Source organism: Elaeis guineensis, chromosome 10 (assembly GCF_000442705.2).
Source record: "Elaeis guineensis isolate ETL-2024a chromosome 10, EG11, whole genome shotgun sequence".
NCBI classification, from domain to species: Eukaryota; Viridiplantae; Streptophyta; class Magnoliopsida; order Arecales; family Arecaceae; genus Elaeis; species Elaeis guineensis.
The window spans coordinates 35,645,404-35,662,297 of record NC_026002.2 but is presented as its reverse complement, the minus strand read 5'-3'; the positions used below and the strand labels follow the sequence as shown (position 1 = coordinate 35,662,297).

Sequence of the window (16,894 nt, the reverse complement as noted above, 5' to 3'; positions counted from 1 at the left end):
ATAGTCTATAGGACTAGCCATAGTATTGATGCTTTGCCACAGACCATAAACATAATCGTGGTAGTTCAAAGTTGAGCATCTGTAGTCTCCTAAACAAGCCACTGTTGGTACCTTGCCACGAACTATAAACGTGGCTATAGTAGTTAGGATTTGAGCGCTTGTGGTCCTCTAGGCTAGTCATGGTATTGGTGCCTGTCATGAGCTAGAAAGATAGTTTGGTAGTCTACAGGACTAGCCATGATATTGGTACCCTGACACAAGCTGGAAATATAATTGTGGTGGTCCACAGGACTAGCCATGATATTGGTATCTTGCCATGAGCTGGAATGTGGCTGTGATAGTCCAGAGTTGAGTATATTAATATGATTGAATCTGATGTATGTTATATTGAAATAATTATAAGATGTGATTTATTGCATAAAAAAGACATATTTGCTATGCATGTTTTATCAATCATGATATTTTTTGGAATGTAATTTATATGAATAACAACTATTGATACTTTCTTATTTATTATTATTATACTGATATTAGTGTATGTCTGTATGAAAATTTTTACTAGATTGTAAAGCTCACTATCCTCTCTTCCTTCTCTTTTCTTTTCAGAGTTTTAGGTTACATGCATTGGGCTATGATTGAAATCATCGGTTGAAAGAATTGACTATATAGAGCACCATCGATGATGGTTGGATGAATGGGTTTTATACATTGTATAAGGTTAATATTTGTTAATATGAAATTATTTATTATGATAGTGTTAATGAGATGTTGAGATTGTATGTAATTTTATAAGTATATCCCTTGAGATTTTGAGACCTCTTGAACCTCTTCAAGCCTTATATCTAGGATTAAAATCGGATCAGATACGGATCAGATACCAGCATATCCATATCAATATTTGTTTTGTCTAACGAATACAAATACAGATATGGATATTATTCAGATACAAAAATTTTTATACATATTTATTTTAAATGGATACAGATACAATTCGGATATTGAAAATATATATATAATTTAGATAATTAAATTTTATGACTATAAAATCAAAGATATTACTAAATAGGTGACAAACCAAGTTAAAAATATTTTTATATAGTTGTATATTTTTTTAAAATTAATAAGTGATATATAAAATTATGTAGGATTATATGTAAATTTGGATATTCGAATATGGATCGGATGATTGTTTATTCATATCTATATCTTTTTTTTTTTTATGGATATGGATATAAATATGGATATTAATCGGATCTCAAAAATTTTTATCTATATTCAAAATAATTTAAATATAAAAATAAATTTAAATAAATAATATTTATATTATTTTTATCTCTACTCACGTTCCATGCACCGCATAGGGTTAAAATCTAATAGTCGGGCTAGAGCCTGGAATAATACAAGCTCAGAGCTGCAATTTTCGGGCTCAATTTCATCCCCCCGGAGCCCAACTGGGGACGGCAGGGACTTGTTTGATTTCAGCAGAGGGCATTCATACGGTGACACTGCACGTGCGTCGCACATGCCTCTCCCTGTCGGTCTTCTAAACATCTCTCCGACTCCCGTCCCCCACTCCACACCGCTGTGCCCCCTCCCGTTTTTAGCCCTCTCTCTCCCCCCCTCCCTTCTTCCAACCGTCGAAGAACGCGACCATCGGAGATCTTGTTCCTTCCTTCTCGACTCTCTACCTCTCGTGCAGCGGTAGGGGCTCTATTCTCCAGCCATGGGTTCCGGTAAGCGATCTTTCCCTTCTTAACATCTCCCCAGTTTTCTCGAGAAACCCTAGCATTTTCGATCCTCTTGGAATCGCTTGATTCAGTTCATCCCGTAAAAATCTTTCTCGATGTCAAATATTTATCATCGGTTAGGGTTTTGCTACCCATGTCTTTCCCTTTTTCCTGTAAAGCTTGTTATAGAACCGGCACTTCTAATTATAGCTACGTCTGTGTTAAACCCTAATCTCGCAGTGATGGTTGCTGTCGATTTTTTTGTTTTTTAATTTAATCGTGGTGATTGTTGTGACCTTTGTGTTTTGTTTGCGATTTTAGATGCAGATATGGAGGACTATGGCTTCGAGTACTCAGACGACGAACCCGAGGAGCAGGATGTCGATATCGAGAACCAGTACTACAATTCTAAAGGTTGATATATTTGTTCTTATCATGATGTTCTTATTTCCTTTTTCACTTCCATCTTGTTTCCTGTGCTATATTATATTTTCGCATTATCAGATGCTCACATTTAACGTCTTTCCATTCAGTGGCTATTGTTCTTTTTCCCTCCATTGTTCTCACTGGAGAGTACTCACATGTTATTTTAGCAGAGAAGGTTTTGGAAAGTTCTTTTTTTTTTTTCTTCTGTCGCCAATTAAAGTTTTGCAATATGAAGGGTCAAGGTTGAGGGTGTTTAATGTGGTTGTCTGCATTATGTGAAATATCTGAATACCCAAAAGGTCTCCAAATAGCCCCCACTCTCACTCGCTGTTACAATCAATTTTGTTTTCCCCTTTGTCCTGATTATAGTTCTAGCTTATTGCATTTGTACCCATTTTTAGATATACCATTTTTAGATATTTGGTGATTGCAAATATTCGATATGTTGTCTTCCTTTAGAATCTTTTTAGCATTTCGTCCAGTACTCCTCATTTATCAGCATGTCTTGATAGTTTTTTTAATTTGTTTTCCCGCAGTTCTTTTTTTTTTTTCCATCATTTTTCATGTTTATTCATACTTCTAGCTGAACTTTTGCCCTTGGTAGGTTCACCCTGAAGTCTGACTTTTTGTCTATAGGTTATTGTGCAGATTCTATTCTAATGTACTGGCTGAAATCGATTCTCCTATTTTGTTATCATTTTGAGTCTGTTTCTTTTAGTTTCTCTTGAATGTCCAAAAACTAGCAACTTCTACTTGCTCTTGATGGAATACAAAATGAGTTGACACATGATTTTTGATATGTTCATGTGGTTGAACATTATGGTGTAATTTAGTTTCTAATAAATTGGTTATGTGGGCAATTTACAGCCTTATTTAATCTAGTTGGCACCCATCTCCACTTGGGAGAGGTCTAGGATTCAAACTTTTAGTGGTGGTGTCCCCACCATGTTACTCAAAAAAAAAAAGTAGGCATGTGCATTGCATGCTCGAGAAAAGCAAAAAATACATGTTAGTAATTAAGCTGAGTAAGATGTTTCAAGTTCTTCAATTATATTTTTGAATCAATTTCATAAATTTAACTTAATCTTAATGAACTAGTCCCTTCTTTCATTTGACTCAAAAGAACCTTTCTTTTGCTGATCAATACCATGTATTGATATTCAAGGGATTTTGGGGCATATCAAACTATACCGGCGGCTAATCGGTGCAGTTCGAGCATTCGATTCGAAACATCGGCGAAAATGTAGCAAGGGAGAGAAAGAGAGGAAGAGAGAGGAGAAGGGAAGGGAAGGAGAGAAAAAGGCCGAAGGTGGCCAGTGGTGGCCCAACGAGGCAATCAGAAGGCTGCCGAGGCATTTGGGGCTTTGTGGTCCTCCACGAGATGCGAGAAGAGAGAGAGAGTGTAAGGGGAAGGGAGGGAAGAGGAGGAAGGGGAAGGCGGTGGGGAGGCCGCCGGACGGCCCAAAAACTCCCCATGGTCACTGTGGGTTCAAAACAAGTTACTAAAATCATCATGGTAAGTACATGTTGTTAGATGGTATCTGGTCGAGGATTTGGCTTGCTTTTGTGGCCATAGTATATCTATAAGAGGTGTGAGAGTGGAAGTAAACATATTTAGTAAATGATGTATTAATTTAACTAAAAGTGAGGTATGTGGTTAGTGCAATCCAAAATTTATTAAATCCTTTATGTAATATTTATATCTGACCTTGTATTGCGGTCGTTACATAATGATCATCAGAAAATATGCAATCAACATGATTTCCATATTGTCAATCTTATCGTGACCTTGATTTGGGTTAGCTATGTGAGTCAAGGGGTTTAAATAATTCATGGATCTTTGTGAATGTTTTGTGACCAGAGATTGACATCTTTTATGACCATGGATGGACATCTACTATTAATATCTTGGCACTGAGTTCCTAACCAACAACAACTTTGGGTAATGAAGCTTACCTACCTCGAGACCTTGAAAGCCTTTCATGGCTTTGGATATGTGGATATCTTAACTGGAAATAATAACATCCGAGGGTATCAAAACAATGATAAATGCCAATTGATGTTATAAAATTTCAGTTGAGATTCATACCCAGGTTTTAGTGGAGATCCTTAAAGTCACATTTATAGGTTTGATCACATATTTCATATTCAACAATCCTGCGAATGGCTATAGTATGTCATTTCTTATGTTATCTATATGAAAATATCAATTTCACAGTATTTTATCTTTATTTTGGCTGGTGCTTTAGGCTGTATTTTTTCATTGCAGAGGCCTCAGTTAGTCTGTCAATGACGTGCCTGTTTAATCTAAGTATTCATGAGTAAAATATCTCGAATCATGTTTTGCTTGTTTTTCTATCAATCCAAAGGTCCTGGTTTAGGTGTACACATATTTTTCAGCAATTAAGACCTTATATTTCGAGAAGGTGATTAGGCAACTTTCGCGTTATATTGGTTTATTTTGCTCTATGGCAAAGTGTTGAAGATGGAACTACGTGGTTTTCACCATTGTTACTTATGTAGGCATTTCTGATGCCTCTTGACATTACATATCTATTACAAAATCATTTTGCCATTTATTTATTTTTAGTGGATGGCGTGTAAGTCCAGATTATGGAACACATTACATAAAAATTAATGTAGTGCTTCATTCTTTGCACATGTTGCTTTTTTAAAGTTAATGTAAGAGTTTTGTCTACATTTGCTTTATGCATCCTACGTATAATCTTTTACAGGTTTGGTAGAAACAGATCCAGAGGAAGCACTTGCTGGTTTTGCTGAAGTAGTTCGAATGGAACCAGAGAAAGCAGAATGGTGAGCATTGTAGAATGTTATTCGTGAACCCTGGTTCTAACTGATGTAAGATCAACCGGAACGATGGAAGAATGTTTAAGATTTTACTTGGACCTATCCCTCTTGTCTCTGCAACAGCATATGTACGATGCCTTTTATCAATCAGAAATTCTTATTGTCACATTTGCATGCATGTGTGCATATACCAAAGCTGTGCACTCTGATGCAACATGAACTTTACCTGAAGTACAGCTTTTTCTTGATTATTAATTTGCCTCTATATGGATATGTACATCTCTTCCACTTCATCAAGAAATTTGATTCTGACCAGCTTCACATTCCATGTATTCTTTGGTTTTAAATCTGAGCGTGTATGAAATATTGTTTTTATCAATAATCTGTTAATGTTTTGGTGGGTAATAAAATATTGATACTGAAAAATCTTTTTTTCTTTGGTCAACAAAATTTCAATACATTATTAGTAATGCTGTTTTGCTTAGTTGGCAACTTTCTTACCCTTATCAACCAGGGGATTCAAAGCTCTAAAGCAGACCGTCAAACTCTACTATCGACTGGGGAGGTATAAAGAGATGATGGAGGCATACAGGGTGATGTTGACATACATCAAATCAGCAGTTACACGTAATTACAGTGAAAAATGCATAAACAACATAATGGATTTTGTTTCTGGCTCAGCAAGCCAAAATTTCAGTCTTCTGCAGGAGTTCTATCAGACTACACTGAAGGCTCTTGAAGAGGCAAAGAATGAGGTTAGGAGTTATTTTGGACCTTCTAAAAGCTTGTACCTCTCTCACACAAACACATATAGAGAGCCTCTAAGATGCATTTATCAGGGTTTAATGTATTTCTTATTTTGTACCTTATTCTTATGCAGAGACTATGGTTTAAGACAAATCTTAAACTATGCAAAATTTGGTTTGATATGGGTGAATATGGACGGATGAACAAGGTATTGCTATAGGTTTAATATCTTCCATATCCTTCTCAATGTTTCATAGTTTGAGTAATTGTTCCTTGGGAACACCCAGATATTGAAGGAACTTCATAAATCTTGTCGAAAAGAGGATGGTAGTGATGATCATAAGAAGGGTACCCAGCTTCTGGAAGTCTATGCTATTGAGATTCAGATGTACACTGAAACAAAGAACAACAAAAAACTCAAGGTAAGATAAACTGTCGTGCCACTCAAACTGTTTGATTTTTTTTTTTTAATAAAAAAAAAATGCATTCACTCAATGGCCATTTCCCTTGGTTATTACTATTCTAGAATCCAAATGATTCTAAGTGCCTAGGTCATCATTTATTGCATGATGCCTTATGAGATGTAATTTTTGATTGCTAGATATGAGCTTGAATGGAAATGCTATTTAGTGGATAGTAAATATCATTATTGGTATATTAACTAAATATTTTGAACCACTGGTTCATATAAGGTTCCTTGATTAAATTTCTTCAGAAATGTAATAATGCAATTTGATCATATATGCTTCTTCTGAATCATGGTTCTCCAATTTGATGCTTCAACAAGATTTTTCTTTTGATTCATCTCTATCATTATATATCATCACCTCTTTATCTAGAATGTTCATTATGTTAGTTCAGTTACACTTTTGTGAGAAAAAAAAAATGATTTGGTAGCTCCTTAACCCTTTCCTGTAATGATTGGCGAGTTGCAGTTAAATTGCCAGCACTGATGAAATTCATATTCTTCTAACATGACTTCCCAATCAGAAAAGCACCCAATGTATTGCATTTGGAGGAAGCATGGTGGTTCCAAATAGTATGCATGCAGATCAAATGCTGACAAAATATAGCATATTGTGTTGGAAATTACTAAGCACAAAATGTGGAAATATATGCCCAAAGATATGCTAGTGATTAAGATACGTGAAGAGAAGCCCTTTCTAAATTTGAGACCTCTTCTGATTGCATTATAGTGACAAGCAAACTTTAATTTTTTCAGTAGAAGATTTGCTCCAATGCAAATCTAGCATCTTAGGGCCTGTTTTGGCATCATTGTTGTCTTTATGTTTAATTGTTTAACATATCAGTGAAATATCACATGGAGATTGATGTTGAAAATAACATTTGCATATAACTTCTGCTATCCCTTGTTTCTATTTTCTCCTTTTTGAAATCAATGAATCTTTGTTACTAAAATCTCAAATGGTTTTACAAGCAATTTGGAAAAAAAAAGGAAAATTTACTTGTACACCCCTTAGTTGAGGGTCAATTTCACTATCCCTTGAGCTTTAAAAGTTTTAAAGTAGTCCTTCAAGTTAAGTGGTTCAATGTGGTTCCACCATCCATCTGTTTACCTAGGTTCATGGGATTCTATCAAGTGATAGTCACATGCGACTTTTAGCACCGAAATACTCTTATGAGAAGTGATTTAGTTGGAAAGGAGGGATGAGGATGTGGCTGGGTTGAGAGAGGAGGATAAGGTGTTGAAAGAGGAGGTGGTGGGAGTGGGTGGGGCTTAGGACCAAGTTAGATGGAAAGGAGGGATGAGGAAGATGACGGAGTTTAGAAAGGAGGAGGACATATTGGAAGAGAAGGAGGCGGTGGGAGTGGATGGGACCCGACTCCTAGGTTGAGTTGTGTTGGATATAGAAGGGGAATGGAGAGAAGGGATGAGAATGGCAGCAAGGTTTAGAGACAAGGAGGTGTTGGAAGGAGGTAGTGGAGCTAGGAAGGTTGAGAAGAAAAGAAGAGGGCATTTTTGATAAATAAATTATTCCAATGAGTGCAAAATTGTCCTTTTATCCCAATGTTTTTATAGTGTTGGATGCTGGATGGGGCTTGCAACTATATTGAACCATTTAACTAACTTTAGGGACCACTTTGAAACTTTTTAAGCTCAAGAAATACTAAGTGAGGACTGGTCCTAAGTCGCAGGGTGCTTAAGTAATTTTCCTGGAAGAGAAACCAAAGGTTTTCGTTATACATGTTGTTCAGTCTAGTTTTATTTTTCCTTCTCAAATGAAGATTATTACATTATTAATTTACCATCAATTATGATGCCTCTTCTTTGTTCTCAGTGAAGAAAGGTGGTGGGGGATATTTTGTCCAATAAACAGAGTGACCCCTGTTGCTTGTCTTGGACCTCTGTTCCTCCATGGTTTCTTCTTCCTGGCCTAGCCCCACTTCCATCCTTAAGCATCCAATCCACCAACCCTTCAGTGGGATGGGAAACAAGAAAGGTCCATGCCAGAGGTTAGGGTGTGTAAGCAAGGAGTGGTTGGAGCTCCTAAACTCAATTTTGTTGTACATCAGTTAGAACCACATATGCAGCATTCGTACTAATCATCTTCATGCATCCAACATTTGGTTTATGTAGCATGTTTCGTGGACCCAAAATCGATTTCCTTCCACAGCAACTAGAACCAAATGTTTCAGTGGAAATATAATTGTGAAGTGCATAGCCAAGCACAAACACCACATGCAGACATGCAGGGTGGGTGGATGTATTCATGTGGGGTGCATTTATCTTAGGTGCTCCAAGACAAATGAAAAATGGTCAATAGATCTGTTCAATTCTAAGCAGAATTTATTCAATGTTGAAGTTCGTTTATGTAATCTTTACATCTTTTCCTTGTCTTAATGTTACTTTTGGATAACCAGTTCACGTGAGCTCATCTAATGTTATGGTCAATGACAGCAATTGTACCAGAAGGCCCTTTCAATAAAATCAGCAATACCGCATCCGCGAATCATGGGGATAATCCATGAATGCGGTGGAAAAATGCATATGGCTGAACGACAGTGGGCTGAAGCAGCCACTGATTTTTTTGAAGCATTCAAGAACTACGATGAAGCTGGGAATCAACGTCGTATCCAATGCCTCAAGTATATAGATACCAAATCCCTTTCTTCATTTACTTGAGATTGAATATATCTTATCAGTTGTACGAAATCCTTTTCTTCATTTACTTGAGATTGAATGTATCTATCAGTTGTTTTAACCTTTCTTTCATTTTTCCACATGTCATTTGTCTTTTAACATTAGGTATTTGGTTCTGGCCAACATGTTGATGGAATCTGAAGTGAATCCATTTGATGGGCAGGAGGCCAAGCCGTAAGTCATCACTAGAACATTGTTCTTCTTCAGTAGGCTAATAATATCCAGACAGTTGCTTTCTACCCTGTTAATAATACTTCATCCTTCTGAACAGATACAAAAATGACCCTGAAATCTTAGCAATGACAAACCTCATTGCAGCATATCAGCGAAATGAGATACTTGAGTTTGAAAAAATCTTGAAGGTCAATATCATTAAAATTTCTAGTTCTCTAGTAGCTGGATTTCGGTGTTAGAATTATATATTTATTCTCAAATGGGCATTATTGTGATGTTGTCGCAGAGCAATAGAAGAACTATTATGGATGATCCTTTCATCCGCAACTACATTGAGGATCTCTTGAAGAACATCAGAACTCAAGTTCTACTTAAGCTCATTAAGCCGTATACTAGAATCCGTATCCCTTTCATTTCAAAGGTGATTCCCTTAACCTATTGTATTGCTTCTTTTTGCTTGAGTGATAAATTATTTAACCCTTCTGTTAAAAAAAAGATGGTACATATATGCTGATAATATATGTTTTGTGGGCCTTCAAAAACATGCACACTTAATGTAGATTGCAATAAACTGTTAGCCATTATATGTGTCATTTTTCTTGAACATATGAAGCAAGACATCATAGTATTTTCCAGACCCACAGATCCAGACTGGTTCTGTGTTTCTAAAATTTCAGTTGGGACTTTGGTAGAAATCGTCCCTTGTCCCCATTCTTGAGTAGTTACCATGAAGCCTTTTACCTTGATTCAGCCTAATTCCCCAACGATGTCTCAAGTTTGCAAATGAAGTGATCAGGTCATCTTGGGTCACATTTAGATTGTGTTCCAGGGAGACATAAGACTGGCTCTTAAGTTAATAATCCTTAGGAGGTGCTGGTAAATGCTTTCGAAGATTAATGATTGTTTTCTATATTTGTTCTCTGGTTTGGTTGAAGAGTTTTACCATCGTTTTCTCTAACTGAGCAAAAAATTTGTGGTGTTAAATCAACATCGGATTGGAATGTCCAGGAACTGAATGTGCCAGAGAAAGATGTTGAGCAGCTCTTGGTCTCCTTGATTCTTGACAACCGTATTCAGGGTCACATCGACCAAGTCAACAGGCTATTGGAGCGCACTGACAGGTCATCATTTTGTGCGGCTATATTTTTCACTCATTGAAGTCTTAAACCTAACATCCTGTGTGAATGCATTCTGCAGGTCAAAGGGAACGAAGAAGTATACTGCTATAGATAAATGGAATACTCAGCTCCGGTCCCTGTACCAAACCATAAGCAACAGAGTGGGCTGAGATCCAGAAGTTACTGTTAAGAAAGCAATTTTTTTTTCTTTGAGATTACTGGATTTTATTTTCTTGATCAGAAACCTTCCTTGGAATGTTTTCTGCCCTCTGTGGGTTGCCATATGTGGATAGCTGGCAAGATTTTCACCTCTAAAGGATCTTGTTATGTTCATGTGCAGCTGTTTGAACGGTCATTATAGACACCATTTTTCTATTTACATGATGTCACTATGAACCATTCGTGCTGTTGATGTGCTAAACTACTTTTCCTGGTTAGAGCAAGGTACAGCGGCAATATTTAGCTCTAACTATTGTGAGGTTTTCTAAGATTCTTAATCTATAGCGTTCGGGTGACTTTATCTATATATATATATATATATTTGTGGCTGAGTCATGTTGGCTGCTGATGTTGGATGCCACGTCAAATGCAACCATCTGAACTTGATGGTTCCATCTCCAGCAGGGTAAATCCCTATTTGTTGCTGGTTTTCTTGTTGCTGTAATGTTGGACCTCTTTGTGGCTGAAGGTTCGTCATGTGTTTCTATTGCTTCACAGCTATTCCTTCCAGGCTCAATGAAGAAGCGTATCAAACCATACTGGTCTGCGGAGCGGTTGAAATGCTCCAGCGGCATGCAGGCAATGTAGCATTCATGTTTGACGATGTCGACAAGATGGTGACTCACATACCGTCAAGATCCTCGTATTAAAACCTGCTGAATTTTTTGTTAACATATTACCTCCCCATTCATTTTGGTCAAGCTTTATATTTAGTTACGGAGTGACAGGTTCGGCTGATTAGATTCACTCAGTTACGCTCTGCTCTCATTATACAGTCTTACGTGCATTTCAAAATATTTCCGGTATTGCATTTTACTTCAGATTTGTGGCTGGAGATGCAAAAATTTATCTCACCTGCCTGACCGATGTGATCCAATAAAAAGCAGATTTGGATGATATATATCTCGTCCGAAAAATACGGGTGCATACAAAAAAAAAAAAAAATAAAAAAAATGGAGGCCTATGAGTTCAGATAATCCAGATCTTTATCATTAGGCTTTATAACTGGGCCATAATCTAATCACATTTAGATCCGTACGGTCAGATGGTCTTACTGCAGAGCATCAGACATAGGAGTCAAAATTATGTTGAGCTCGGATTTGTAATTCTAAGCGGCCCAGCATGTTACCATTTGAGCTTTAAAAATGAGGTCGAAATCTGGTTGGTGTCCGGTTGACAGGATTAAATCACACCAACTCGATACGTATTTGGGGGCTTAGATCTCGTGTCGAGTTAGCTCTACTCAGATGGAGAACTGTAATTATTGGCTGCTTAGCACCATCCAGTTTCCCTTGCGATTTTTTTTTTTTTTTTTTTTTTTTTTTTGTGTTTGCCACCCTTTTTTTTCTTTTTCTTTTTTTGACGAATGCCACCCCTGTTTTATATGACAGTTATTGCCACACTTCATATATCCTTCCAAAAAAACCATAAATTTTTTTTTTTGAGTAATATAATCTATTAATCTCGTGAGAGTGGAAGTTGCATGTCTTTTCCTCTTTTCATTTCCTGGTTAGAAACTACAGTTCACAAAATATCGTTCTGAATTATATATAGTACGGTCCGTGAAACGCGGAGGCTGTCTTTCACATGCGAGCCCATGGAATCTGAAGGCCCAAGAATAGCAGTCGCATAGTCAAAGACCAAAGAAAAAATAGAGTGCGGATAGTGAGATATTGTCCTCACGAGCATTTAATATAGAAATAGACATCTCATTTTCACCTTAAAAAAAGGGGTAAAATAGACTTCCCCATGAAACCGACCACAATAGATATAGCATCCTAATAACCAATGCTAAAATCCTGATTAAATGTGAAATATTTCTTGTGGTCCGGGAAAATTATGCTTTGGAGACCAATAACCAAACTTTCAATTCCCATTAAATGTTAGAACCAGACTTGAACTTCTGGAAGCTTTAACATCATCAATGTTTCACATCATAGCCAGCTAAGCCACATACAAAGACCCGGAAGGAGACAAAGCGTTGCAGTCTCAGTAGTTCACACTCAGTACTTCCTCTGAATCCAACTCCAAGTTTATGGAAAAAAGTCATCTGCCCGATGAAGTAGGTAAACGTCTTTTCAGATTCGGACACATCTAAAACATCAATTCCGTGTCTTGTTCACAGGATCCAGAAACTTTTCCTCTCCCTCTTACCTAAAACCAGTATTATCTCGAATTAGATAATAATATATCTGGTTAAGTCGAAGGGGTCCATCGGTCCGTGCTAATTACCAATCCACCAACCATAGTTTGGCCATAAAGAAATCCTAGCTGCAAAATGTCGGTTTCTTTCATGAGTTATTGACATGGTATATCATTCTTTATTATATTATGTTTCCATTAAGGTATCCAAAGGCGCAATGGCTCAATTGCTTTATACTCCTTTGAGCCAAGTACATGTATCTAATATAAATTATACCTTATATTACTTGTTCCTGATTAAAAAAAAATATAATTTTTTCTTAAAATTTGATTACTCCAATAGCCAGATGTGGCTCCTAAGTTGAATACAGATCGGATTAAATATCTTATTAAAAAAATTATTTGCTAACTTGCATGCACTATATGGCTCCATTTATTAGATGGTCATCTAAATACATCCTTGCAAATATTAGTGGCTGTGATTATCCGTATATATAGTAATATCATTCGTATAGTATAGAAAATAATTGATTTTAATTTTATGGTTTGTAATATGTACAAATCCCTTCGTAGGTCCAGTGGACACAGTCAGAAGTTTCAAAAGTGAAAGCCGAACGGTACAAAAATTGCAAGAGTCTGACGTGGCATCTAACGCCCCGAACATGCAGGGTCATCATGGATGGCACATCTAAACAACATCCATGCCAATTGCCTTTTAGCATACTTCCACCTCCGCACAAAGCCGTGTGGGTCCGCTGGAATACCGTTTTTCACGTGCAAGCAATTTACTGTGCCATTGACATGCCGCAGGTTAGCTGCATTAATTGGATTTAACTCGCAGAAAAGCGACATGAACCGGCCACAAGATTCTCTCCCCCCCTCTCTCTCTCTCTTATAGTAATACTTTTGCTTGTGCATCAACAGTACATTACATTCGCCATCCATGTATGTATTTGAGAACCAGATCATAATATTACAGTGGGGTTCCAATTATATTATTTTTATTGAAAGACGAAAGACCTTTCACATATATATGATTTATTTTTTTAAAATCATGAAAATTAAATATTTGAAATTTTTTCTATGCAGTTGGGTTGCAAAATTTTCCTGAGTCATAATCAAATAACTACTCTCTGATTTGGCCTTCCCATGGAGTCCGGTATCTGGTGGCAGGGGAGAAAAGAAAACAAATTAACTCAATAACATGGTTGTATTGTAGAGTTGTAGGCACGTCAATAGCAAGAGCGCTGATAATGACCATGCACGCCGTGATATCCAGGTAGTCGGTGATTTGAATCGCAGCATGATTAATTTTAATTTAAATAATAAAATCTACTATCTTATTCTTAAAGTATGTACTTTTTTATTTTATTTTATAATATATGAGGTATTATCTACTCTACTCCATGAGGGTCACGATTTTGTCCTTTAAAAATTATCTTATATGGAAAGGATGGTCCCTTTTTATATAAACTTGAGTCTCCTTTAACTCACAACCAATTTAGAATAAATGATGTTCTCCTTTCTATATCACAACATAATTCTCTAGTTAAAAGAGATTCTATGCACAGACGGCAGGTGCTCTCCTCCTTATTTTTATCATAGTCCCTAAGATCGAGAAGAGCCCAATAATTGTAGGGGTTGTTCTCTACTTGAAGTGTCATTATTGCAGCTAACGATTTAAAGCTCGATAGTGAGATATTGTCTGTTTTGCTTCATGAGCATTACGATTTTATCTTTTAAAAAATGCATCATGTGGGAAGGATAATCCTTTCCAATATAAGATAGAGCCTCTCTTTATTTACAATCAATATAGAATTAATATTCTCCCTTCTACATCATAATAATAAGCAAATTAAATACTTTTTTTTTAAGATAAAGATGGTTGCTTAAATCAAGTTCAGCATCATGGCTTCTCTAAGTTAAGCATTCAAACTTCAACATCTCCGGCCGGTTTACGACAATTTATACACCTTCAGAGTTTATGCATGTTTTCCTTTCAAACTCAATTGTCTCACAGCCTACAGCAGTTCAGAGTTTATACATCTTCTTGGACATTATCTCTGTTTATAGTCTGCGATATTCATCTATTATATCTTTATACTATTCTTTTTCCTCTATTAACTGCATGCTTATCTACTTGTATATATAGGCTTTGTTTTTGGGTTTGTTGCTCTTTGCTGTAGATAGATCTTTTTTCTCTTTATTAATACAGCTGCTAGCTCAGTTTTTTTCTTTAAAAAGAAGAAGAAGAAGAAGGAGAAGGAAAAAAAAAAAAAGACAAAGATGGCTGCTGAACCAATTGACAAATCTTTTCACGATTAGGGAGGTCATGGAAACTTTGATGCGGGCGACAACCCAATGTGTAGCCTTTAGACCTTTCCTACCCTGTACAAGGAAGAGAACTTCTTAAGAGTTCACGTGCGCAAATACATGCATAGGATCCTCCTAAGTTGATAGGCCATCGAAAGAGCCCATTGCTTAACCAGCAAGGGAAATGCTTAATGAGAAATTCTTTGCATGCGGTGCAACAACAGTACACCATCTCTTCCCATTGGTTCACATAGCCACGCTTTCCAACATCTATTAATACGTTCATTAAATGCTTGCAGATTCATCTTTTTATTTGAAATTTTGAATGCTAAAAATAATCCTCTGTTATGAAAAAATTATGACACCCTATGATTTGTTATGATATCCTGAAGTATATTATGACTTTCTAAAAATAAAAAATTATAAAAAATAAAAAATATTTTCATCATTAAAAATTTCATCATTCAAAATTTTTAAATCAAAAAATAGACCTGCAAGTATTTAATAGGTACATTAATAGACATTGAAAATCGTGACTACGTGGACTAATCACGTAAAGTATTGTACTCCATGTCAAATTGTTTACGCCACTCGCGATGCACAAAGAATTTCTAAATGCTTTATATACCCACCTTGATGTACTGTAGAAAGATTAAGCGGATTGGATTTTCGTTGGATGCCTAAAAAAAAAAAAAAAAAAAAAGCAATTAGGCCTTGAATATATATATATATATATATATATATATATATATATATATGAGAGAGAGAGAGAGAGATAATTTGGCTATACTTAAATAGATCTCTATTCAAATTTGGTGAAATTATATTGACCAAATGGAGGTTTCAAATCAATAATTCTATTACCTCTAAATTATTTAAATATAAAAAATTATATGATTTGAAAGATCTAGTTTATACATTAAATAGTCAAAAAATTGGATAATCTAAATTAAATTAAATTATTTCTATTTTTTGATCATCATTTATTGTATAATCTCAAAGTCTCAAATTATATAATTTTTTATGTATAAATAATTTAATTATTTAATTTTTATTTTGCAACCTTGGAGCTAAAGGTAAATGAACATATCCCAAACAAGGTTGATACTAAATAGTTACTGTAGCCTTCAAATAAATCTTCATCTTATGTTCATATTAGTCAGAAGTTGTCACATCAAAATGAAATAGAATGGAAAAAAAAAAATAAAAAAAAGGCTACACAATTTGAAAACACTCCTATCATTTTCCTTGGCAATTTGGTTTCGTCAGTCCTCTCGTCCTAAGATCTCATTCTGCACAATATTTGTATCATAAACATCTCTTTAAGATGAGAAAAAAATGGTATCTGTTGGGTATAAAATATCCACAGCCGAAGTCCTCAACGGAATCGGCTCCAGGAGGTCCGCTCGGACTCCTACGGGAGCCGGACTTCGCCTTTAACTTCAATTGCAGGAAGACTCCGCCCGGACTCCTACGAGAGCCGGACTTCGTCCTCGACTCCAACGGCTGTAGACAGACTTCGTCCGGACTCCTATGGGAGCCGGACTCCGCCAACAATTTCAACCGCAAGTAGACTCCGTCCGGACTCCTACAGGAGCCGGGCTCTGTCCTCAACATCAGCTGCCGGTAAGCCTTGTCCGGTCTCCTACGGGAGCCGGACTTCGCCTTTAACTTCAATTGCAGGAAGACTCCGCCCGGACTCCTATGGGAGCCGGACTTCGTCCTCGACTCCAACGGCTACAGACAGACTTCGTCCGGACTCCTACGGGAGCCGGACTCCGCCAACAATTTTAATCGCAAGTAGACTCCGCCCGGACTCCTACAGGAGTCGGGCTCCGTCCTCAACATCAGCTGCCGGTAAGCCTTGTCCGGTCTCCTACGGGAGCTGGACTTCGCCTTTAACTTCAATTGCAGGAAGACTCCGCCCGGACTCCTACGGGAGCCGGACTTCGTCCTCGACTCCAACGGCTGCAGACAGACTTCGTCCAGACTCCTACGGGAACCGGACTCCGCCAACAATTTTAACCGCAAGTAGACTCCGCCCGGCTCCTATAGGA

The 16,894-nt window shown here is 36.8% G+C and overlaps 1 protein-coding gene across 2 annotated transcripts; it reads left to right on the top strand.

The window, feature by feature from the left end:
• The first annotated feature begins 1,592 nt into the window (after positions 1-1,592).
• LOC105032063 (COP9 signalosome complex subunit 2) lies at positions 1,593-10,562 on the top strand. 2 transcript variants are annotated; one of them, XM_010906405.4, is made up of 12 exons: positions 1,593-1,733; positions 2,049-2,141; positions 4,889-4,967; positions 5,476-5,716; positions 5,842-5,916; positions 5,996-6,130; positions 8,629-8,816; positions 8,977-9,045; positions 9,143-9,233; positions 9,332-9,466; positions 10,054-10,166; positions 10,243-10,562. In XM_010906405.4, exons 1-12 carry the CDS (start codon positions 1,724-1,726, stop codon positions 10,331-10,333), a joined length of 1,320 nt encoding a protein of 439 aa, XP_010904707.1. In that variant the 5' UTR covers positions 1,593-1,723; the 3' UTR covers positions 10,334-10,562. The 2 variants fall into 2 exon arrangements, with proteins under 2 accessions (XP_010904707.1, XP_073100791.1); XM_073244690.1 differs by lacking the exons at positions 1,593-1,733; positions 2,049-2,141 and having other exon boundaries at positions 4,966-5,089.
• The last annotated feature ends 6,332 nt before the right edge of the window (positions 10,563-16,894 follow it).